The sequence below is a fragment of the Cebus imitator genome, unplaced genomic scaffold (genome assembly GCF_001604975.1).
Source record: "Cebus imitator isolate Cc_AM_T3 unplaced genomic scaffold, Cebus_imitator-1.0 Scaffold29, whole genome shotgun sequence".
NCBI lineage: Eukaryota > Metazoa > Chordata > Mammalia > Primates > Cebidae > Cebus > Cebus imitator.
The window spans coordinates 10,976,229-11,000,035 of record NW_016107344.1 but is presented as its reverse complement, the minus strand read 5'-3'; the positions used below and the strand labels follow the sequence as shown (position 1 = coordinate 11,000,035).

At 38.4% G+C, this 23,807-nt stretch overlaps 1 protein-coding gene and 1 long non-coding RNA gene across 2 annotated transcripts in view; one reads left to right on the top strand and one right to left on the bottom strand.

The window, feature by feature from the left end:
• Positions 1 to 15,932, top strand: part of LOC119470390 — a 28,676-nt gene extending 12,744 nt beyond the window's left edge. Inside the window, exons 2-3 of the long non-coding RNA XR_005199280.1 lie at positions 4,066 to 4,199; positions 15,781 to 15,932. This is a non-coding gene — a long non-coding RNA (uncharacterized LOC119470390). The remainder of the gene's footprint in view (positions 1 to 4,065; positions 4,200 to 15,780) is intronic.
• UCHL3 (ubiquitin C-terminal hydrolase L3) overlaps positions 14,782 to 23,807 on the bottom strand; it is a 61,621-nt gene continuing 52,595 nt past the window's right edge. Inside the window, exons 8-9 of the mRNA XM_017523654.2 lie at positions 15,905 to 15,963; positions 14,782 to 15,003 (exon numbers count right to left, since the gene is read on the bottom strand). Coding sequence (XP_017379143.1) covers positions 14,920 to 15,003; positions 15,905 to 15,963 — 143 coding nt within the window. The 3' untranslated portion in view covers positions 14,782 to 14,919. The remainder of the gene's footprint in view (positions 15,004 to 15,904; positions 15,964 to 23,807) is intronic.

Here is a 23,807-nt window from a genome sequence, read left to right as displayed (position 1 = left end):
AAATAAATGCTGGTCCCCAAAAGAGTCAAACCCAAGAAAATACTAACAATATTTTAAGTTTAATTTAAATTTTAGAGACACTTAAAATTATTTTTGCTTTTCTAGTGGTTTGCAAGAATTATCATTTTTAAAATAACTGCAACGTCAAAACTAATCTTTCATTTTAGTTTCAACAAAATAATTTTATAGTAACATTTTGTGCTTGCAAAATTCTTTGCCAAAGAGGTATTTTGTTCATTAAGTCCTAGTGGTCTAAGAGAAGCTTATTGAATACTAAACCAAAAAAAGCAGGAGTTATTAAATTTAAGATCTGCTTTCAGTTGGCATCTTGATATATTCAGCCAACACAATAAAACATAATAAAATCTTATGCATAAAAAATTATTGAAAATCAAAACCCTTTAGTGTGCTCTACGTTTACTGCCAGGTGCACTGAATATATCTAATGTGAGGTTAGGAAAGTGGTGGTAAATCAATGTGACACCTCGCCCTAAGCATCCATTCCTGGTTTGATCCCTTGAAAGGTGCTCTAAACTTATAATTCTTAAAGTACTTAAAGACATCATCAGAGTAGAAACATTTTAATTATGCAGGTAGTACTTATGGACAATTACAAGATTGAGAAAAAGAATAAGTAAAAAAAATTTTCAAAGCAAATTCCAGCAGGACTTGATAATACTGGACGCACAAACCTAATGTGGCTTTGAGTAGCAGCTCAGTCGATGTTTCTGCATGCACTTATCATGTTGCATGTAAAAGCGCCTTAGAAACTACAGTGTGTCTTATGCTGTTACAATATTTTCTCCTGCCAAGGCATATTCTATCAGTGCAAGGAATCAACAATGATTACAAAATTGATGACAGGGAGTTACAAATTTCCAGTCTTGTGGTTACTGACAATAAAAGTTGAGGTTGAAAATTCCTGGGAGGGGATGGATACCCCATTCTCCATAATGTGGCTACTACACATTCCATGTCTGTATCAAGGTATTTCATGTACCCCATACGCATATGAACCTACAAAGTACCCACAACAATTTTAAATGGAAAAAGGGAAAACAACAACAACAACAAGAAAATGCCTGGGGAGAGACTACAAAGTTGACTTAATTTTATATCAGTTGCCGTATTTACTTCTTGCCTTCCTACTGACCTCCTCTTTTCCACCTACATGTGTTCCCGAAGAAAAGCCAAATGGAGATGCTCTGCCTTAGTTCTTTCAAAGTAATAATATAAAAGTATCCAAGGAACTGTTATTACCTTTTTTTTTTTTTTTTTTTGCTTCAGACTCTGTCCCTGAGACACCGCCCACCCACACAGATGCAGACATGAGCACATACCAGTTGCCTCAAATTTCCAGAGCTGTGAGCTTTGTTCTCTGGAAGAGGACATCCAACTGTAAAATGTGAAAATGTGGCAGATTCGAATTTTCTTCATAGCCGTTGTAATAATAAATTAAAATAGCTTTACACCATACCTATATATTGAACTTACTTGAACGTATACTCTCACTCTAGCACCACATTGAAATTCATCAAAATTCAAATAGCTATAAATGAAACATGAGTGGTAATAATAACTTGAGATGTTGAAAAAATTGCTCAGGGTGATTTAGATTTTATAAACATAGTTATCAAAAGAAAAATAGCATTCTTTGCCCCCAAGAGTAAAAGATTCAGATGAAAATGTTTTCCTAATGAGCAGTGTGCTTGGGTATAGTATTATTACAGGAAAGATCAAAATTCCAGTCATCCTTGCTAAATTGCATGTCTGCTAACTTCAGCTATTTTGGGATTTTTAAAAGTTAAACCATTTCCGAGTCACAGGAGAAATATGCACAGTTCCCCTGTGCATGGAAACAAAGTGCAATTTATTCATTCCATCTCCTTATTTAAATTTTTTTTGAAAATTAGGTGAATCTGATGATTTATGCAACAACCTTTCAACATAGCTTATTGCAATCTTAGGATGATGGTAATGATAATAGATACCATTTGTGACTGCTGGACTTTATGTACTTCATTTATAATTCTCATATAAATTCTACAGGAGAATATCCTTGCTTAAGGTATTAATTTGCCCAAAAGCACTCAGGGTAAGCGCCAAGAATAAAACCAGGTCTCACATCAAAGTTTGAGCTCTGCTCATGAAGCAATGACTTTTACATCATTGTTTGAGATCCTAATGTCTTTTTTTTTTTTTGTGCAGCTACTATATTTTGTGCCATGATCTCAATATCATATTCTCAATCAAGCACTGTGAGAACACTGAAATTCCATATTACCAGGAGCAGAAGTTTCAAAGTGAAGCACTTTTCCTAATGCAGCCACTTAGTGGGAAAGGGTATCAATTGGATATTAGGAAAATTATTTTTCTCTCTTAAAAAGTTACATCTGATAGAATCTCCAAACTCAGTGCAAGAGGTGTGTATTTCTCCTGTGCAAGGGCACTTCCCCAATTGGGTTCTAGAAAATCACTACTCTAAGTATGACCTTGGGGCCAACAGCCTTAAGATTATCTGAGTGCTTGTTAGAAATGCACAATCTCAGGCTTCACCCACCAGCTGAATCGGAATTTGCGTTTTAATAGGATCTAGACTCATATGCTCGTTAAAGTTTGAAATGCCCTGCTACCCTACCCCACCCTAGGTTCCTCATTATTCCACTTCTTTCCATTTTCTTAATTTCTCTCTATTGGTTTCTTTTCCTCACATGAAAACATTCTTTTAAAAAGTCCTCTGCTGATTCTGCACCCCTATTTCCCCCTTTCTCTTCTTTTCTCAACCAAGTGTCATGAAGGAAGCTTCTATACTTTCTGAATCCACATTTTCTGTTCATTTCTCAACACACTGCAGTATAGTTTAGTCACCTACCAAATATCTGGCCATTACTATGTGCTAAGAACTGTATTAGACTCTAAGGATAAAATGGTATACAAAAGACACAGTCCTTGTCCTCAAATTACTATCCCCAAAATCATTTTGACATAGATCACCACTGATTTCTTGAATTGTCAATTCTGGGAAGCACTCTATATTAGCAATAGGAGAACACAGCTGTCCCGCTTAAGTCAGATATTGAAGAGATTTTGCAAAAATACAACAGTGCCACTCTTCTCACTAACTTTATTAAGAAAATATTTTTATAAAAATGTTATTTATGTTAACATGTAATAGGCTTGTTCTTAGTTTTAAATGAAAAAATATTCCTAAAATTAATTTTAATTTTTTCTTTTCTTAAGACAGAGCTTTGCTCTCATTGCCCAGGCTGGAGTGCAATGGTGCAATCTCCGCTCACAACAACCTCCTCCTCCTGGGTTCAAGTGGTTCTCCTGCCTTGGCCTCCCTAGTAGTTGGGATTACAGGCACCTGCCACCATGCCCAGCTAATTAATTTATTTTAATTTCTAAGAGATAGAGATCCATAACTCTCTAGGCTCCTCAGTAATTTTTAGATTATAAGGGGCTCCTGATGTTAAAAAGTTTGAGAACAACTGGATTTCATATGAAAGCCTTGTTGGTTGCTCAACGATAAAGTTTGGATATTTGTCCCTGCCCAAATCTCATGTTGAAATGTGATTTCCAACATTGGAGGTGGAGCCTGGCAAGAGATGTTTGCATCATGGGAACATTCCTCATGAATGGCTTAGCACCAGCCTCTTGGGGCTGTCCTTGCACCAATAGTGTGAATTGTTGCAAGATCGGGCTGTTTAAAATTGTGTAGTACTTCCCCTCACTCTCTCCCTTGCTCCTGCCTGCTTTCACCGTGTGAGGTGCCTGCTTCCTCTTCACCTTTTGCCATGATTGTAAGCTTCCCGAGGCCTCCCTAGAAGCCTCTAAGCACTACTACAGAGGCTGCAGAAGCTGTAGAACCTGCAGAACCATTAGCCAATTAAACTTGTTTCCCTTACAAATCGCCCAGTCTCAGGTGTTTCTTTAGAGCAATGCAAGAATGGTCGGATACACTCAATAAATCCCCAGTATCTACATAGGTGTCAGCTCTAAACTATATAATACATGTGAATAAGTTGCTTTCAACATTTTCTCTCCTATATTTGGTTAATTTAGCTATAGAAGTCACTTTCAAGAGATCAGGAGAAGATGGCCAAATTAAAAGCCTCCACCAACCATCCTCCCAACAGGAACATCAAATTTAAGAACTAACTACTCATAAAGGCACCTTCATAAGGACCAAAAATCAGGTGAGCAATTACAGTACATTGCTTTAACTTAAAATCACTGAAGAGGGTAGGAAAAACAGTCATGAATTGCTGACACCATCCTTCCCCTATTCCCCAGCAGCAGTGAATCGTGTGATTGGGGGAGGGAGAGTACAGGGATTATGGGACTTTGCATTGAAACTGCATGCTGCCCTGTCACAGTGGAAAGCAACATTTGCAGAACTCAGCCAATGCCCACAGAGGGAGCATTTAGACCAGCCCTAGCTAGAGTGAAATCATCCATCCCGGTGGCTGGAACTTGAGTTCTGGCAAGCTTGCCACTTGCAGGCTAAACTGTTCTGGAATCCTAAATAAACTTGAGAGGCAATCTAGGCAACAAAGTCTGGACTTGAGGGGCACATGACCCTAGTGGGGAACATCAACCAGGGCAGCCAAAGGAGGGTTTGCACCACCCCTCCTCCAAGGAGCATAGCTCACAGCTCTGAAAAAGACTCCTTCTTTCCACTTGCAGAGAGGAAAGGGAAGAGTAGAGGACTTTGTCTTACAGCTTGCAAACTAGCTCAGCCACAGTAGGATAGTGCACCAGGCAGAGTCATGAGGCCCCCGGGCGAGAAGCTAGCTCCCAGATGACATTCCTAGACACATGCTGGGCCAGAAAGGGCACTGTTGCCTTGAAAGGAAAGACCCTGGAAGAATTCATCATCTGCTAACTAGAAAGCCCTTGGGCCTTGAATAATCAGCAGCAGCAGACAGGTAATACATACCATGGGCTTTGAGTGAGACTCTGAGATGTGCTGGCTTCAGGAGTAACCCAGCACACTCCCTGCCATTCTGGTGTTGAGGAGAGACTCCTACTTCAGAAACACGGAGGGAAGAGTGAAAGGGGTAGTTTAGGTACCAGCTCAACCATAGTGGGGCAGAGCACCAAGAGGGCTCTTGAGTTCCCTGATTCTAGGCCTTAGCTCTTGGATAGCATTTCCGGACCTGACCTGGGCCACAGAGGAGCCCATTTCTATGCTTCCCTGAAGGGTAAGTCCCAGGCCTGGCAGCAATCAATCAACTACAAGCTGATTGGAGACACCCTGGGGCTTCAGTGAACACCAGTGGTAGCCAGGCAGTACTCACTATAGGCCTGGGGTGGTGGTGGCCACAGAGACAGACTCCTCTGCTTATGGAAAGAGGAGGAAAGTGTGGGAAGAACTTTGTCTTGGGGTTTGGATGTCAGCTCAGCCACAGCTGAATTAAGCACCAGGTAGATTTTAATATTTCCAACTCCATGCCCTGGTTCCCAAATGGCATCTCTGGACTGACCCATTGTCCAGGGGCACTCACTACCATGAAGGGAAGGACACAAGCCTGGCTGGCTTTGCCACCTGTTGATTGTAGAGTCCTAGGGCCTTGAGCAAACATAGGTGGTAGCCAGGTAGTGGTTACACCAGGCCTTGAGCAAGACCCAGTGCTGTATGGGTTTCAGCTCTGACCTAGCATAATCCCAGTGGTGGTATCACAGGCGTTCTTGTGTTACCCCTCTCCCAGCTCCAGGCAGCTCAAAACGGAGAGGCAGGGGAAGGCCATTTGTTTGGGAGAGAGTAAGGAAAGAGAACAAGAGTCTCTGCCCAGTAATCTAGAGAATTCTTCCAGATCTTATTCAAGACCACCAAGTTGTTACCTCTCTGAGTCTGCAAGAACCACCATGTTACTAGGCTAATGCAGATATGGTTGCAGTGACCAAACACTTAGATGACAACACCCAAGTCCCTTCAAATACCTGGAAAGCCTTTCCAAGAAAGGTGGGTGAAAGCAAGCACAGACTGTGAAGACTACAATGAATACTTAACTCTTCAATCCTCAGACACCAGTGAACATCCACAAGCATCAAGAGAATCCAGAAAAACATGACTTCACTAAACAAACTAAATAAGGCATCAGGGACCAATCCTGGAAGGACAGAGATATGTGACCTTTCAGATAGAGAATTCAAAATAGCCATCTCAAGGAAACTCAAAAGAAACTGACAAATATCGCAGGGGATATAAACCTCCCCTAATATCCAGGAAGGGAGAAAATATTACTCCTGATATCACAGAGGGTGTACACCCCACCTGTGATATTGTTTCTAATACAGGGGTGGGGGGAGAAAATGATATTACTCTTAATATTGCTGGAGATGTACACCCTCACTCTGATATTGTTTCTAATATTCGGAAGTGGGGGTGAGATTACTCCCAATATCACACAGTGTGTAGACCCCCGCCGTGATATTGTTCCTAATATCCAGTGGTGGAGAGAATGATATTACTCCTAATATCGCAGTCGGTGTACATCTCCCCAGTGTTTGTTTTTAATCTCCAGGGGGCGATAGGATGATATTACTCCCAGTATCACACCAGGTGTACACCCCCCTCTTTATATTGCTTCTAATATCCAGGGGGAGATGATGATGTTACTGTCAATATCAAAGGGCGTGTACACATCCCCCGTGATATTGTTTCTAATATCCTAAGGTAGGGAAGATGATATTACTCCTGATATTGCAGAGGCTGTACATAACCCCTAGTGATACTGTTTCTTATATTCAGGGATGGGAGAAAATGACATTACTCCTGGTCGGGAAGAAGGCGTATATTGTTCCTAATCTCCTGTTCTCGCAGAATGATACATCCTTCCTAATATCCAGGGGAAAAGAAGGTGATGTTACTCCCAATATTGCATGTGGTGTACACCGCCCCCGTGATATTGTTCCCAATATCTAGAAGGAAAAAGGATAATATTACTCTTAATATCACATGGGGTGAACACTCCTTTTGCAATATTGTTAGGAATATCCAAGGATACAGAGAATATTGCTGTCAATATCGAGAAGGGTGTACACCCCCCCTGTGATATTGTTCCTAATATCCAGGAGGAAGAGGATGATACTACTTTCAATATCAAAGAAAATGTACACCTCCTTATGATATTGTTTCTAATAGCTGAGGGAAAGAGAATGATATTACTCCAAATATTGCAGGGGGGTGTAAACCCCGCCTGTGATATTGTTACTAATATACAGAAGAGGAGAGGATGATATTACTCCCACTATGGCAGGGGGTGTACATACCCATTATGATATTGTTTCTAATATTTACCAGAAGGGGAACAATGATATGACCGTCAATATAGCAGAGGGAGTACATCCCCCGTGATGTTGTTCCTAATATTTGGGGAAGAAGAGGAGGTTACTTTCAATATCAAAGGGATTGTACACCCCCCACTGATATTGTTCCTAATATCCAGGGGAAGAGAAAATGCTATTACTCCCAAAATCGCAGAGGGTGTACACCCCTCCTGTGGCATTAGTCATTCAATACAGATGAAGTGTGAATAATATTACTTCCAGTATCGCAGAGTGTGAAGACCCCTTGTGATACTGTTCCTAATATCCAGCGGAGAGGACATTACTCCCAAAAGCATAGAAGGTGTACACCTGTCCCTGTAATATAGTTCCAACTATGCACAGAGAAAGAGAATGATATCACTCCCCAAATTGCAAAGATGGTACACACCCCATGTGATATTATTCTGAATATCAAGGTGAACAGAGTATCATATTACTTTGAATATTGAAGGAGTCGTACACTCTGACTGTGATATTGTTCCTAATATCCAGACAGAGTCCGTTATCACTCCCAATATTGAAAAAGATGTAGAGCCCCCGAGGATACTGCCCCTGATATGCAGGGGTAAAGGATGATATTACTCCTAATATCGCAGGGAATGAAAACCCTCTTGTGATATTGTTCCTAATATCCAGAAAAAAACAGAATATTACTCTCAATATGGTAAGAGGTGTTCACCACTCTATGATATTGTTACTAATATCCACAAGAAAAAAAAATTATATTAAACAAAATATTGCATGGGGTGTAACCCCCTTCTGATTTCAATTCTAATATCAAGAAGGGCAAGGAAGATATTTTTGTCAATATCGCAGAAGTGGGACTCCAACTAGTGTCACGGTACCTAATATCAAAAAAGAAACAGAATAACATTATATTCTCCCTATGATATTGTTCCTAGTATCATATGACTCCAAATATCCAAAGTAGCCCATGAGGAAACCCCCTGCCATATGGTTCTAATATCCGGGGGTGGGGGGGCTGGGGTGATGTTACTCGCCATATGGTGGGATGGGGTGTGGGCACCCCCCTGCCATATGGTTAGTAACCAGGGGGGCTAGAGTGATATTACTCTCCATACGGGTGGGGGGGGTGTGTGGGCACCCCCCCACCCCCGCCATATGGTTCTTAATATTCAGGCGCAAAACCCCGCATCATTGTTCCTATTCTCCAGGGGCTGACAGGATGATATTACTCGCCATAATGCTTGTGGGGGAGGGGAAGATGTGGGCACCCCCCCAATATGCTTCGTAATATCCAGGGGCGGCCGGGGTGATATTACTTGCCATATCGCGCCCGTGATATGGCCGGGGTGCTTCAGGTGACAGACACCCCATTTACCCCCATGTAATGACTGCAAGTTGGATGCCTGTATCAAAGTATCTCAAGTACCCCATAAATACATACACCTATTTTGTACCCATAAAAACAAAAAGTTAAAGGTAAAAAAAAAAAAAAAAAAAAAAAAAAAAAAAAAAAAAAAAAAAAAAAAAGTCACTTGCAGTTAGTACTTCATGCAAAGTTAAAATAGAAAAACAAAAAACAGAAGATGGCTCCTAGTCCTTCAAAACCTAAAAAGTCTTCACTCGAATACTTGTAGCAACTGACCTACATGCTTTACTCTTCCAAAAATGGGAAAAACAAGATTAAAACCATAGTCTGCTTTAGATATTCTTCAAGTTTATATTGCCCATAAGCCGTATTTTCTAAAGTTCTTAAAATCAGTACTTTTGTGCTCTTATCTTGAATACTTCAAAGTACCTGATTATAGTATTGGAATGTAGTTGTAAGAACAAATGTCTTTATCATATTAATATAAAAATATTTAAGGTATTTGCATTTTGTTTTAAAATCAGTTCTTCAGAAGAATGCATCTTTTAAGTCATACCCAGACTACGAAATACGATGTTTTGGTCGTGAGGGTGAAAAATACGCGCAGAGTAACATTCCCTGTTATACATTCCCTGCACACTGGTATCAAACGTAAATATTTCTGTAGTGGTGGAAGAAGGGAGAGACTTCTGGTTTCAAATCCTTAGTATTCAGGGAGAATAAAGAAAATGCCCCTCTTGAAAAGTACTTGCTTGACTTAGCCACACAGGAAAATTCAGATGCAATTTTTTTTTCACCTTCTCCCACAGGTAAACTCTCAGTAAGCAATCCAGCTTTCCATCAGACAGGTTTTACTGCATTTTTAAAGAACAGTCTAATTTACAACCTTTGCATGTGCTTCAAGTTTTTCATGTTTAAGATACAAATAACACCTCAAGCAATTTGTTTTCATCTTGTAGTCATAAAACATGTGCAGGACACAGAGATCCTTTAGCTCTTAAAGGACACACGTATTAAACATAACTTATTTATTTGAATATCAACCATGTTTACGTGTTGAAAAAGAGCACAGTTCCGAACCAAACAATTAAATTATGCCATTCACATCACTTAGCTGATTTTTATTTTAAATAATTCAGGTTATATTCATATCTACCTTGTGGATTATGAGCTACATTATATATTTCTAAGCAATTTTAAATTAATGTTGCAAAATAGTTTTCAGTATAGGTCATATACATTTAGTGTCCCTAAACCAGGGGTTTCCTTATCAATTAGACAATTAATAATTGCTCATAATATACAGCCTTTTATTGTCTTTATAACCTCCTATATAATATCTAGTTGCGACCTGTGGGAAAATGTCGTATTGATAATCCTCACCTATCAAGTAGGTAGAAGCAACAGACAGGTTCAGAACCACTATCCTAAACAAAGAAGTCAAGAGAAAGACTTAGAACAACTTTTATTCAAAAGGAAAACATGTAAGGTTGGTCGGATCAACTGGCACCAGTGGTACAAGAAAATTAATGCCCTTCATGATGTGGAATCTTCTACATCACAATAGTCATGTACGTTGAGGAGGTAAAAGTTCTGAAAATCAACAGAAGCAAAGGAAATGAGAAAATATTTTTGCTACCATCTGAAAAGAATATATTCCACACTTGGTTTTTAGTAGCAATGTTGCTGAGAGAGCAAGCTCATTTTAAGATCTTACCAGGGAATCTGGTAACATTAACTATTAAACTTTCTGCATGTGTATATAAATCCCTCTAAATCCGTTCTTAAAGCCTTATATAATGCTTTAAAGACAGGGTCTCACTGTCACTGGGGCTGAAGTGCAGTGACGTGATCTTGGCTCACTGCAGCCTTTACTTCCCAGGTTCAAGCAATCCTTCCACCCCAATCTCTCAAGTAGCTGGGACCACAGGTGTACACCACCACACTCAGATAATTTTTGTATTTTTAGTCGAGATGAGGTCTCACCATGTTGCCCAGGCTGGTCTTGAACTCCTGGGCTCAAGCAATCTGCCCACCTCTGCTTCCCAAAGTGCTGGGACTACAGGCATGCTGGGACTACAGGCGTGAGCTACCATACCCAACTGGTTACACACTTTTCAAAGTGGTTTTACTTAACTTCAGCCATGGATTTAAATAAAACAGAGGATTTAGACCAAGGTTATTTACCTTTTGTTTGTGTGAATCTGTGTATATATATATATATATATATATATGTATATACACACACACGCACATATATATATGTAGATACATGTATACGAGTATATATATATATACACACCCACATAAGATTTATCTAAAAGAAATAAATTTCTATGAATAGGAAAGTTTTTAAAAAGTGATGGAAATATGCCTCTTTGCAATTCTTAGCAGCACCAATAGAGGAATCATAAGCCTATAGACACTTCTTTTGAAAGCTATAGTAGTAAACAAATGTTAATAGCTAAAAATATCTCTTAAGCTGTATTATTTTCATTAAATAAGCAGGTTGTATGTTATACACAGCCCAGTGATAAAGATTACCAAATAAAGCTTGCACACAAATCAGAGACGGAATAAAACAAATTTAAATCAGATTCATTTAAACATTTTTATAAGGAATCAAAGATAATTTCATTTAAGACAGCTTAAACTTTGATTTGCCATGGAATACAGATAACTTCTGCTTTACTCACAAATGAACACTGAAAATATTTGGGTTAAGTATTATGGGGCTCATAAAAGCTCATCTGTTTCAATAATTTAAAGCAAACCATTATACCCAGTGAAAGATGATGTTCCCAAAAGTCCACCAAGCAAAAACATTTGGTTTTAGCTCTCATTTTAGTTATATTTTCCCTGCTATCATGGTCACTAACAGCAGTATACAGAAATAACCCACAACTTGATCAAACTGAGTGTCTCCATGAGTTTTCACACAAAGTAAACTATTAATCTTTTCTACAAGTGCCCAATTTTAAGAAAGGGACTAAGCAAAGTATTGTAGGGAATAAAGTTGAGGAGAACTAAAAGTTTACACATAACCTAAGAAGAGAGAAGGAAAAATGTTTTCAAGCTGTCTGTTCCAGGAACTACCACCTTAAACTGTGTGCCAAAGAATGCTAGCTCTAAGCGCTGCTCCATAAAATGCTCAGAAAATGTTGTTCATAATACATGGAATATTTTTTGAAAAAACTGAGGCATTCTATAATTGCCCCCCTCCAAATATACCTGTAACTTTCAAAAAAATTGTTTAACCCAGTATTTTCAAGATACTTAACTTCATAATCTTTCTTACCCATTAAGAGTTCTGCAAAGTTAGTGTTCCTTATAGCATATTTTGAGAAACTATGTAAATTCTAGGTAATGTGCCACTGATTTAGGATCTATTAAGAAATCATATGATTAAGAGAAATCCAGCAAGGCAACAGGAAGAAAACTGCTTAGGAATGTTTAAAATATTTAAGATAACACACAGAAGATAAACAATGTAACAGGAATAGAACACCTGGTTATCACTGGTGTGGTAAGCATCATCTGCATATACAGTCTATCAAATTGTTTCAGGTTATTTTTTCATCCCTATTGCCAACATTTCACCCATTCCCTTTCAACCATAGAATAATAGTAAGCTTAAATATTTTCCCAAGTTATTTTCCTTGTTATAGTCTATTTTTTCTAATCTAGTGCTTCTGAAACTTAATGTATTGCTCATGAATAAGCAGGGATCTTGTTAAAAATGCAAGCTTTGTGGATGAGGTCTGGAATTTCTCATTTCTAGCAAGCTCCCAGGTAGTACTGATGCAAACACACTTGAGTAACAAAGATTTAATTGATTCTGAAAGCCATGCCTTGCTACTCTCTTAACTCAGTGAATTGTGCGTAAACATCTATATTCAATTACTAATCAAAAACTTCATTTTGGACCTGTCTGGTTTTTCTCCTAACTACTATGCTCATTTCAACACAACCCTGGTTTAAGATAAAATGTATGTACAGTACAGACTTCAAATGTACAATTCAGTTATGATAAATGCATATTCCAAGTAACCCTTACTACCTCCCCTTAAGGTAAAATGCATATACAGTGAAGTACAGATTTTTAATATACAATTCAATGAGTTTTTATAAATTTTTACACCCAAGTAACGACTACACCCCTCCCAAGAAAATACAGAACACTGTCACCACACCAACTCTGTGTTCCGGCCCAGCTCTATAAATGCCCTTTCACTTTTCCACTGCCTATCCACTTATCCTTAAAGACTCAACCGAAGCCCTTCCTTCTTCAAAGCACACCCAAAATTCACTCATGTACCATCTAAATGTATTCGTTATTTTTGAGACAGGGTCTGCCTCCCTCACCCAGTCTGGAGTGCAGTGGTGCAATCATGGCTCACTGCAGCCTCAAACTCCTGGGCTCAAGCAATCCGTCCCACCTCAGCCACCTGACTAGCTAGGACCACAGGCACATGCCACCGTGTCCAGCTAATTTTTTCATTATTATTATTTTAGTAGAGATGGGATCTCTTTGTTACCCAGGTTGGTCTCGAATTCCTGGCCACACACCTCAACATGTTGGGATTACAGGCATGAGCCACTGCACTTGGCCTCTGATCTACCACTTTTTTTTTTTTTTTTTTTTTTTTTTTTTGAGACAGAGTCTTGCTCTGTCACCAGGCTAGAATGCAGTGGTGCAATCTCGGCTCACTGCAACCTCCGCCTCCCAGGTTCAAGCAATTCTCCTGCCTCAGCCTCCCAACTAGCTGGGACTACAGGTGCATACCACCACACCCAGCTAATTTTTGTATTTTTTTGTGGAGAGGGGGTTTCACCATGTTGGCCAGGATGGTTTCAATTTCTTGACCTCATGATCCACCTGCCTTGGCCTCCCAAAGTGCTGGGATTACAGGCGTGAGCCACCGCGCTCAGCCTGATCTACCACTTTTAAGACCCAGCCATCATCATCCCACTGAACAATTACAGTGGGCACCTCACAAGTTTTTCTACCTCTATTCTTGCTCCCCTCCTCAATATATTATCCATAGAGTCGTCCAAGTGACCCTTTAAAAAAGCAGGTCCCTGTCCTGCTTAAAATTCTCCAATGGTTTACCATCACATTTGCAATGAATCCAAATGCCTTTTCTTGTATCACAAAGCCCCTCTTTTTCTGACCTCGTCTCTTGCTACTTTCCCTGTTACTTTCTATGCCCTGGCCAATTGAACCTCCTTCCTGGTCCTACAATACAGCAAGACGTTCCTACTTTAGGGACTCCCCATTAATTACTTTCTCTGCTCTTCCCCGTCACCTTTATATGACAGGCTTTTAGTAATTCAGATCTCCAGTTCAAAGTCACCTCCCACAGAAGCCTCCCTGACAACAAAATCTAAAATAGCTACTTGGTCACTCCCTAACACAAATCCTACTTTAATTCTCCACACATAGAAATACCAATACATAGTTGGTATTTATCTTAATGAGTTTGTTATTTATCTCCTCTCACAATAGCATAAGCGCCATGACTATTAAATTTGTCAACAGCGTTCAATGCTTTAACTTCTGAACCCAGAACTGCATCCATCTCATTACAAGTAAATGCTTAACAAATGTTTTCTTTCTGAGATGGAGTCTCACTCTGTCACCCAGGCTGGAGTGCAGTGGCGCGATCTCGGCTCATGCAACCTCCGCCTCCAGGGTTCTAGCAATTCTCCTGCCTCAGCCTTCCGAGGAGCTGGGACTACAGGGGTGTGCCACTATGCCCATCTAATTTTTTTATTTTTAGTAGGGACGTGGTTTCACCGTGTTGGCCAAACTGATCTCAAACTCCTGACCTCAGGTGATCCACCTACCTCAGCCTCCCAAAGTGCTGGGATTACAGGTGTGAGCCACCACACCCAGCCAATAAATGTTTTCTAAATAAACATGTTAACATATATAATATATATTCATATTATGCAGATGGAATTGTGCCTGATATCCCATACAAAATTTTCTATAAAATCTAAAAAGAAAGCTATTGCTAGTTTTCAAACAAGATAAATTCTTGATAAGAAAGAAAGGGGAGGAAAGCATTGCACCTTTAACTTGGAACAAAAATAACATAAAACACAGGTTAAGTCAAAGTTTAATTCACATAAAGTTTAATCATCGAGTTAATGAAAATATCAAAATTTTTGAGTTAGTGTATGGCAGAGAAAATTTAAATTTTGTTGCAAATAATACAGTATTTGGTATTTCCATTATTGACAAGCTATGCTGCAGAAAGAGCAATCGCGTTAAATCTTAGTTCATCAGGGTCACGCTCCATAAACTTCTTGCAAACTTCTATGGCATCCTATGAAGAAAAAATGCAAAAAAAAGTATGATTTTTCAGTGTATAAGTGTTCTGTTTACAAATGATAAACTTCATATTTTTCTAATTCATACTAATTTTATACTGCAAACTTCCTTTTCCAAAGGAGAATTAAAGAACACCAGAGGAGTGAATAGTTGGGTGCCCTCATTTGCCATGTACAAAAGTATAAGATTTAGTAAGTGTTCTTTTATTTTGAGACAGAGTTTCGCGCTGTCACCCAGGCTGGAGTGCAGTGGTACAGTCTCAACTCACTGCAATCTCTGCTTCCCAGGTTCAAGCAATTCTCCTGTCTCAGCCTCCCTAGTAGCTGGGTCTACAGTCACATGCTACCACACCCGGCTAATTTCAGTATTTTTAGTAGAGACGCAGTTTCACCATATTGGTCAGGCCAGTCTCAAACTCCTGACCTCAGTTGATCCACCCGCCTCAGCCTCCCAAAGTGCTGGGATTACAGGCATGAACCACTGTGCCTGGCTGCAAGTGTTCTTAAAATGCTATTAAGGAACTTTTCACCTAAAAATCACATTTCATTGATTCTAAGCCACACAATTTATTCATGTTTTAAAATCTCTAAAATCAGGATCAAGATACAATTAATGGTATCCTGGATTTGATGAAATCTGGGATATAATGAGTAAGTCTTTCAATACTATTCCTGTCTTTTCAAATTTGACAGCTGTTCATAGAAAGAGCTCTGAAAACCTCTTTGTTGTAGATTTTTAACACTAACTTAAACTTTCTTTCTGAATTTTCTAGAGAGAACAAGGATAAAGAAGTATCTAAATATGGAGAAAATGTTATACAAGTGACCTTTAGAGATGTTTTAAAGATGACAAAATATTAGTAGCACTTAAGATGGGCCAACAAGTTTTATTGTTACCTCTAATAAAGTTTCATCACTAGTTTCACCATGGTTAATTGGAAATGGTTTCCGCCCATCTGTGGAAAACAGACAAACAATTAAATGCTCAGCTGTTTTTACAGGATAATGTATTTTCAACTTCCATTTTCCAATTCCCACAGTGAGGCAAGAAAAGTTAAAAGTCATTTTAAATAACATATCCTAAAACAAATGTTTTGATATGCTAACCATGAATATTTTTCATGAAAGGTTATTAGTTAGACCTTTGCTTCCATGTTTGAAAGCCTAAATTATCTTCATGAACAGAATTTATTACGATGCTGGCTTTCATTTCCTGAAAATAATATGCAAAATTATTGTTAGTTTTTAAAAAACTATGACCCAAGCTTTTATCTTTAGAAATTTAAAACATTTCTTTTCTCACTTTAAATAGGAAGATCTCAAGTAAGACAGACATGTTAAAAACAATGAAAGGGAACCACACTATCACGGCTTATACAACTCTACCACTAATTGTGTACCACCAATGCAGTGATATAGCGGAATAATCCAAATAGCCCCGAGTTATTTTACTGATCACCGAAATAACCAAGTTCACAATCAACTTAAATCAATTTAAATAAACTAGTACTTTTTGAATATTATAAAAAAAGGAAAATTCCAGAATTATTTAAACTCATGCTAACCCAGAGTCAACTGATAATTATGTATCCAAACCTGTAATTTCAGATGTCTTGTAAGCGGCTCCTCATTGAGTTCAACCCACAAAACACAGCCCCTTCTACAATTCCATGGTTTCTAACCATAATAAAAATTTCTGAATATGCATATAGTAATAGACTTTGTTAGACACTTTTTAGAAAATGAATGAAAATTAACACATAAATACATCTCCATATAAAGTAATATTAATTTCTATAAATTATATCATCAGAATTTGTGATTCCTATTTTTGGACTAACATTGAGATAAATATTAAAAATCCTAAAGAAACTTTTCCCTAAATTGCAATGCCTGGGACGTAATTCCTAAAATTTCTAAGAACCTTTAGGAAACATTTTCCTATAATTATATTACACATGAACACTTAATTATCTCTATTTCTATGAACTTATACTATCTTTCTAAATTGTACATTTCTCAATAATATAAAACATATTCTAATATATCCTTTTGTGACAAATGCTTATTCTTCAATAGACTGTTTATATTTATTTGACTATCATATTAATTATGTGCCACCCCATTTTTGGATTTTTTTAAATCTTTACATAAAAGCAAAAGTATAAATAAACAATGTAGGTTGTTCCCCGCCTATCCAAATTATAAATTGATATACATTTTTTCCTTTTGTATTTTTCTTTCTTTTTAATTTAGAGATAAGGTCTCACTTATATTGCCCAGGCTCAACTTGACCTCCTGGGCTCAAGCAATCCTGCTCTGCTTCCCAAGTAGCTGGTACTGCAGGCACATACAATAGCGCCCAGCTTAATATATGTATTTTCCTGGTTTCCATCAACTTTTTGTGTGTCATTTATGAGACTAAAGAGCTAATAAACTCAGTTATGGCTAGGTGTGGTGGTTTATGCCTGTAATTTAAGAAGATTATTTGAAGCCAGGAGTTCAACACCAGCCTGGGCAACGCAGTCTAATAAATTAGCCAGGTATAAAGGCACAAGTCTATAGTCCCAGCTACTTGGGAGGCTGAGGCAGGAGGATCACTTGAACCCAGGAGTTCAAGGATGCAGTGAGCTATGATCGTTGCACTGCACTCCAGCCGGGGCAACAGAGTGAGATTCTATCTCTAAAATAATAAAATAAATAAATACAAATAAAAAATAAATGGCAGTGAGCAATTCTCCTTCAAATGCAGCTATTTAAAGTAACATATAATTAATTTCAATTATGATAGACTAAGATTGTTAAACAATTGATCCTGAAACGTCAGAACTGTGTAGTTTCTTTTTAGAATAGCAGCATAGAACAAATATTTATTATGATTTTTACTTTTATTCTAATCCTGAGGTTGGCTAACTTCAGGCCATCGGCCAAATCCAGCCCTCACTGTATTTTTAATGCCTCCTTTAAGCTAAGACTGGTTTTTATGTTTTTAAAAGACAGTATGCTGCCCACAAAACCTAAAATATTTACCACTTGGTAAATATTTCACAGAAAAATTTTGCCAAAACAATAAAATCTAAAATTTGCTGTTGTTCCAAACACCACTACCACAAAACTGTCATTTGCCAACAACTTTGGGTGTAATTTAAGTAAATGTTTACCCTGCAGAAGAATCCATGAGGCTCCGAGACTGTCACACTTACAGGCCCCTTCTAAAAGAGGCAGGAAAAAGCTGTAATTTGTGCATAGGTCATGTAACCTAAAAATCTCAGTCCAAATGGGCTGTGCTGCTTACAGGCTGGACAGGGAAGACAACAGTGGCCTGACTTTTTGGTAGTAACTAAGCAATTCATTCAGAACTTGTTTTTTGCATAGTTTGAGCACAAGACCTCAGAGAAAGGTGACAGCAGAGTTGGACAAGAGACAAGTGACATGACAAACACCACGAGATGCTTTTTGTTGCAGATAACCAAGTATCAGCTACCATCAAATACCCAAGGACAGCCAATAATATGAATGATAGAGCTTAAAAAGCAGAGACTACACAGAAATAAAAACTTTTTAAAAACATACAGGCTTAAAAAACAGAGATTATACAGAAATAAAAACTTTAAAAAAGTGTGCAGGCAGGCCTGAGAGATATTGTGGGTTAGCTTCCAGAATGCCACAATAAAGCAAATATTACAGTAAAAGGAGTCACAAATTTTGTTTCCTAGTGCATATAAAAGTTACGTTTATATTACTCTGTAGCCTATTAGGTGTACATCAGCATTATGTTTAAGAAAACGATGTACATACCTTAATTAAAAAACACTTTATTCCAAAAAATGCTAATGATTATCGCAGCCTTCAGCAAGTTGTCATCTTTTTGCTGATGGAGGGGCTTGCTTTGATGTTGACGTCTCCTGACTGAACAGGATGGTGGTTCCTGAAGGTTGGGGTGGCTGTGGAAGTTTCCTAAAATAAGACAATAATGAAGTTTGCCACACTTGACTCTTTCATGAAAGATTTCTCTGTAGCACGTGATGCTGTTTCACAGCATTTTACCCACAGCAGAACTTCTTTCAAAAATGTTGTCAATCCTCTCAAATTCTGCTGCTTATCAATTACATTTATGTCATCTTCTAAATCCTTTGTGGTTTGTGGTCACTTTAACACTGTTCATGACTTCTTTATTAGGAGTAGATCCCATCTCAAGAAATCAGTTTCTTTGCTCTTCTATAAGAAGCAACTTCTTACTTGTTCAAGTTTGAGCCTGAGATTGCAGCAGTTCTGTCCCATCTTCAGACTCCCCTTCAAATTCTAGTTTCATTGCTGTTTTCACCATATCTGCAGTTAGTTCCTCCAAAGAAGTCTTAAACCCCTCAAAGTCATCCATGAGGAGAGAACCAACTTCTTCCAAACTCCCGTTAATGTTGATATTGTGAGCTCTTCCCATAAATCATGAATGTTCTTAATGGCATCTAGAATGGTGAATCCTTTCCAGAAAGTTTTCAATTTACTATTCTCAGATCCATCAGAGGAATCACTATGGCAGCTACAGAATCGCAAACTGTATTTCTTAAATAACTAGAAATGAAAGTCTAAATGATTCCTTGATCCATGGGCTGCAGAATGGATGCTGTGTTAGCAGAAATGAAAATATTAATCTCCTTGTACATATATCTACCTGAGACCTCTTGGATGACCAGGTGCAGTGTCAATTAGCAGTAATATTTTCAAAGAAATCGTTTTCTGAGCAGTAGGTCTCAACAGTGGGCTTAAGATATTCAGTAAGCCATGCTATGAACAGATATGTTACTATCCAGGCTCTGTTGTTCCATTTATAGAGCACAGGCAGAGAAGATACAGCATCATTCTTAAAGACCCTAAAATTTTCTGAATATCAAATGAGTGCTGGCTTCAACTGAAAGTCATTGTCTGCATTAACAAAAGAATCAGCCTGTCCTTTGAAGCGCTGAAGGCAGGCACTGACATCTCCTCTCTAGCTATGGAAGTCCTAGATGGCATCTTAATTCCCAAGAGAAGGCTATTTCATCTACATGGAAAATCTGTTGTTTACATAGCCACCTTCATGGGAAATCTGAGCAAGATATTCTGGGTAACTTGCAGTTTCTCCATCAGCATGTGCTGATTCACCAGGCACTTTTATGTTATGGAGATGACTTCTTTCCTTAAAAAGCATGAACCAATTCTAGCTTCAGACTTTTCTTCTGTAGCTTCCTCACCTCTCTCCGCCTTCAAAGAACTGAAAAGAGTTAGGGCCTTGCTCCAGATTAGGCTTAAGAAAATGTTGTAGCTAGTTTGATCTTCTATCCAGACCACTCAAACTTTCTCCATATCAGCAATAATGCTGTTTTGCTTTCTTGACCTTCATGTGTTCACTGGAGCAGCACTTTTAATTTCCTTCAAGAACTTTTCCTTTGCATTCACAACTTGGCTTACTGTTTCACACAAGAGGCCTAGCTATCAGACCCTCCTGGCTTTCAACATGCCTTCCTCACTAAGCTTAATCATTTCTAGTTTTTGACTTAAAGTGAGAGACATGTGACTTGAATGCTTAGAGGCCTCTGTAGAGTTTTAATTGGCCTCATTTCAATATTATTGTGTCTCAGGGAATAGGGAAGTCCAAAGAAAGGAAAATGGCTGCTTAATGGAGCAGTCAGAACATACACAATAAATCAATTAAGTTTGCCATTTGTATATGGGTATAGCTTGTGACACCCCCAAACGATTACAACATCAAAGATCACTGTTCACAGATACCATAACAGATACAATAATAAAAACATCTGAAATGTTGGGAGAATTACCAAAGTGTGACACAGAAATGCAAAGTGAGCACATGCTGTCGGAAAACGGTGCCAATAAGCTTGCTCACAGCAAGATTGCCATAAACCTTCAATTTGTAAAAAAAAAAAAAAAAAATGGAATATACTTAAAGTACAATCAAATGAGGTATTCCTGAATTATTACTATCCTTAAAATGAGGAAATTCTACATACATAAAAGAATAAAATGCTATATTTTCAAATGCTATAAAAATTCAAGAGAACAGAATAACTCTTAAAAATTAAAACTATGGGCTGTGTGCAGTGGCTCATGCCTGTAATCCCAGCAATTTGGAAGGCTAAAGCAGGAGTATCACTTGAACCCAGGAGTTCAAGATCAGCCTGGACAACATGGCAAGACCCTGTCTCTAAAAAATAAAAAAAAAATTAGCCAGGCATAGTGGCACAGGCCTATAGTCCCATCTACACAGAAGGCTGTGGCAGGGGGATTGCCTGAGCCTGGGACATCAAGGCTGCAGTTTGAAGGGGTTCCTTACAAAGACCAAGTTGACAATAATTTGAGCATAAAAATACATGGTATCATGGATTATAATCATTTAAGTAAAATAGAATTCCATGAGTCCATTCTGATTAAAAATGAATGAATGAGAGGAAAAGGAAAGCTTCTAATGTTGGGGGAATTTTTTTTAATTGCGATTTGGTAGTAGTCATAATGATAATCCAGTCATGAATAATAAGTGGATGCAAAATCTGGGGGGTAAACGCTTGATGAGAAACTACATGACATATTTGTTAACTTTATAGTGAAGAAACTACATAAAAGTCACTAAATATCACCAGTAATGGGGCAAATTGACATCATGTGACTTTTGATATGATGCACTGAAAAGAATGCAGCATTACTTCTAGAGTATTCCTGCCAAAAATGCATAAATCATGAGGATAAATCAGACAGCCCAAATTGGAGGATAATCTCAAAGTAACTGCCCTATACTCTTTTTTTTAAAAAATTTAATTACTATACTTTAAGTTCTGGGATACATGTGCAGAACATGCAGGTTTGTTACACAGGTATACACGTGCCATGGTGGTTTGCTGCATCCATCACCCCCTTATCTACATTAGATATTTCTCCTAATGCTATCCCTCCCTAATCCCCGTATCCCCTGCTATCCTTCCCCTAGTCCCCTACCCAACCTGACATGCCCCAGTGTGTGATGTTCCCCTCCCTGTGTCCATGTGTTCTCATTGTTCAACTCCCACTTACGAGTGAGAACATGCAGTGCTTGCTTTTCTGTTCTTGTGTCAGTTTGTTGAGAATGATGGTTTCCAGCTTCATCCATGTCCCTGAAAAGGACATGAACTAAATCTTTATGGCTGCATAGTATTCCATGGTGTATATGGGACACATTTCCTTTATCCAGTCTATCATTGATGGGCATCTGGGTTGGTTCCAAGTCTTTGCTATTGTGAACAGTGATACAATAAACATACGTGTGCATGTGCCTTTATAAAAGAATGATTTATAACCTTTTGGGTACATACCCAGTAATGGGACTGCTGGGTCAAATGATATTTCTATTTCTAGATCCTTGAGAAATTGCTATTCTGTCTTCCACAATGGTTGAACTAATTTACATTCCCACCAACAGTGTACAAGTGTTCCTATTTCTCCACATCCTCTCCAGCATCTGCTGTCTCCTGATTTTTTAATGATCGCCATTCTAACTCATGTGAGATTGTATCTCAGTGTGGTTTTGATCTGCATTTCTCTAATGACCAGTGATGATGAACTTTTTTCCTTATGTTTGTTGGCTGCATAAATGTCTTTTTGAAAAGTGTCTGTTCATATCCTTTGCCCACATTGTGATAGGGTTTTTTTTTTTCTTATAAATTTGTTAAAGTTCTTTGAGGATTCTAATTATTAGCCCTTCGTCAGATGGGTAGATAGACTGCAAAAATTTTTTACCATTCTGTTGGTTGCCAGTTCACTGTAATGACAGTTTCTTTTGCTGTGCAGAAGCTCTTGAGTTTAATTGGATCCCATTTGTCTATTTTGGCTTTTGTTGCCATTGCTTTAGGTGTTTTAGTTATGAAATCCTTGCCCATGTCTATGTCCTGAATGGTATTGCCTAAGTTTTCTTCTAGGCTTTTTATGGTATTAGGTCTTATGTTTAAATCTTTAATCCATTTGGAGTTAATTTTTGCATAAGGTGTAAGGAAGGGATACAGTTTCAGCTTTCTGCATATGGCTAGCCAGTTTTCCCAACACCATTTATTAAATAGGGAATCCTTTCCCTATTGCTTGTTTTCGTCAGGTTTGTCAAAGATCAGATGGCTGTAGATGTGTGGCATTGTTTCTGAGCCCACTATTCTGTTCCATTGGTCTAGCTATCTGTTTTGGCACCAGTACCATGCTGTTTTGATTACTGTAGCCTTGTAGTATAGTTTGAAGTCAGGTAGCATGATGCCTCCAGCTTTGTTTTTTATTTTTGCTTAGGATTGTTTGGCTATGTGGGCTCTTTTTTGGTTCCATATGAAGTTTAAGATGTTTTTTTTCCAATTCTGTGAAGAAAGTCAATGGTAGCCTGATGAGGACAGCATTGAATCTATAAGTTACATTGAGCAGTAGGGTTATTTTCATTATATTGATTCTTCCTAACCATGAGCATGAAATGTTTTTCGATCTGTTTGTGTCCTCTCTTATTTCTTTTTTATTTATTTATTTATTTATTTAATTGTATTTTAGGTTTTGGGGTACATGTGAAGAACATGCAAAGCTGTTGCATAGGTACACACGTGGGAGTGTGATTTGCTGCCTTCCTCCCCATCACCTACATCTGGCATTTCTCCCCTTGCTATCTCTCCCCAGCTCCCCACCCCCCACCGTCCCTCCCCTATTTCCCTCCAACTGACCCCAGTGTGTAGTGCTCCCCTCCCTGTGTCCATGTGTTCTCATTGTTCAACACCTGCCTATGAGTGAGAACATGCGGTGTTTGATCTTCTGC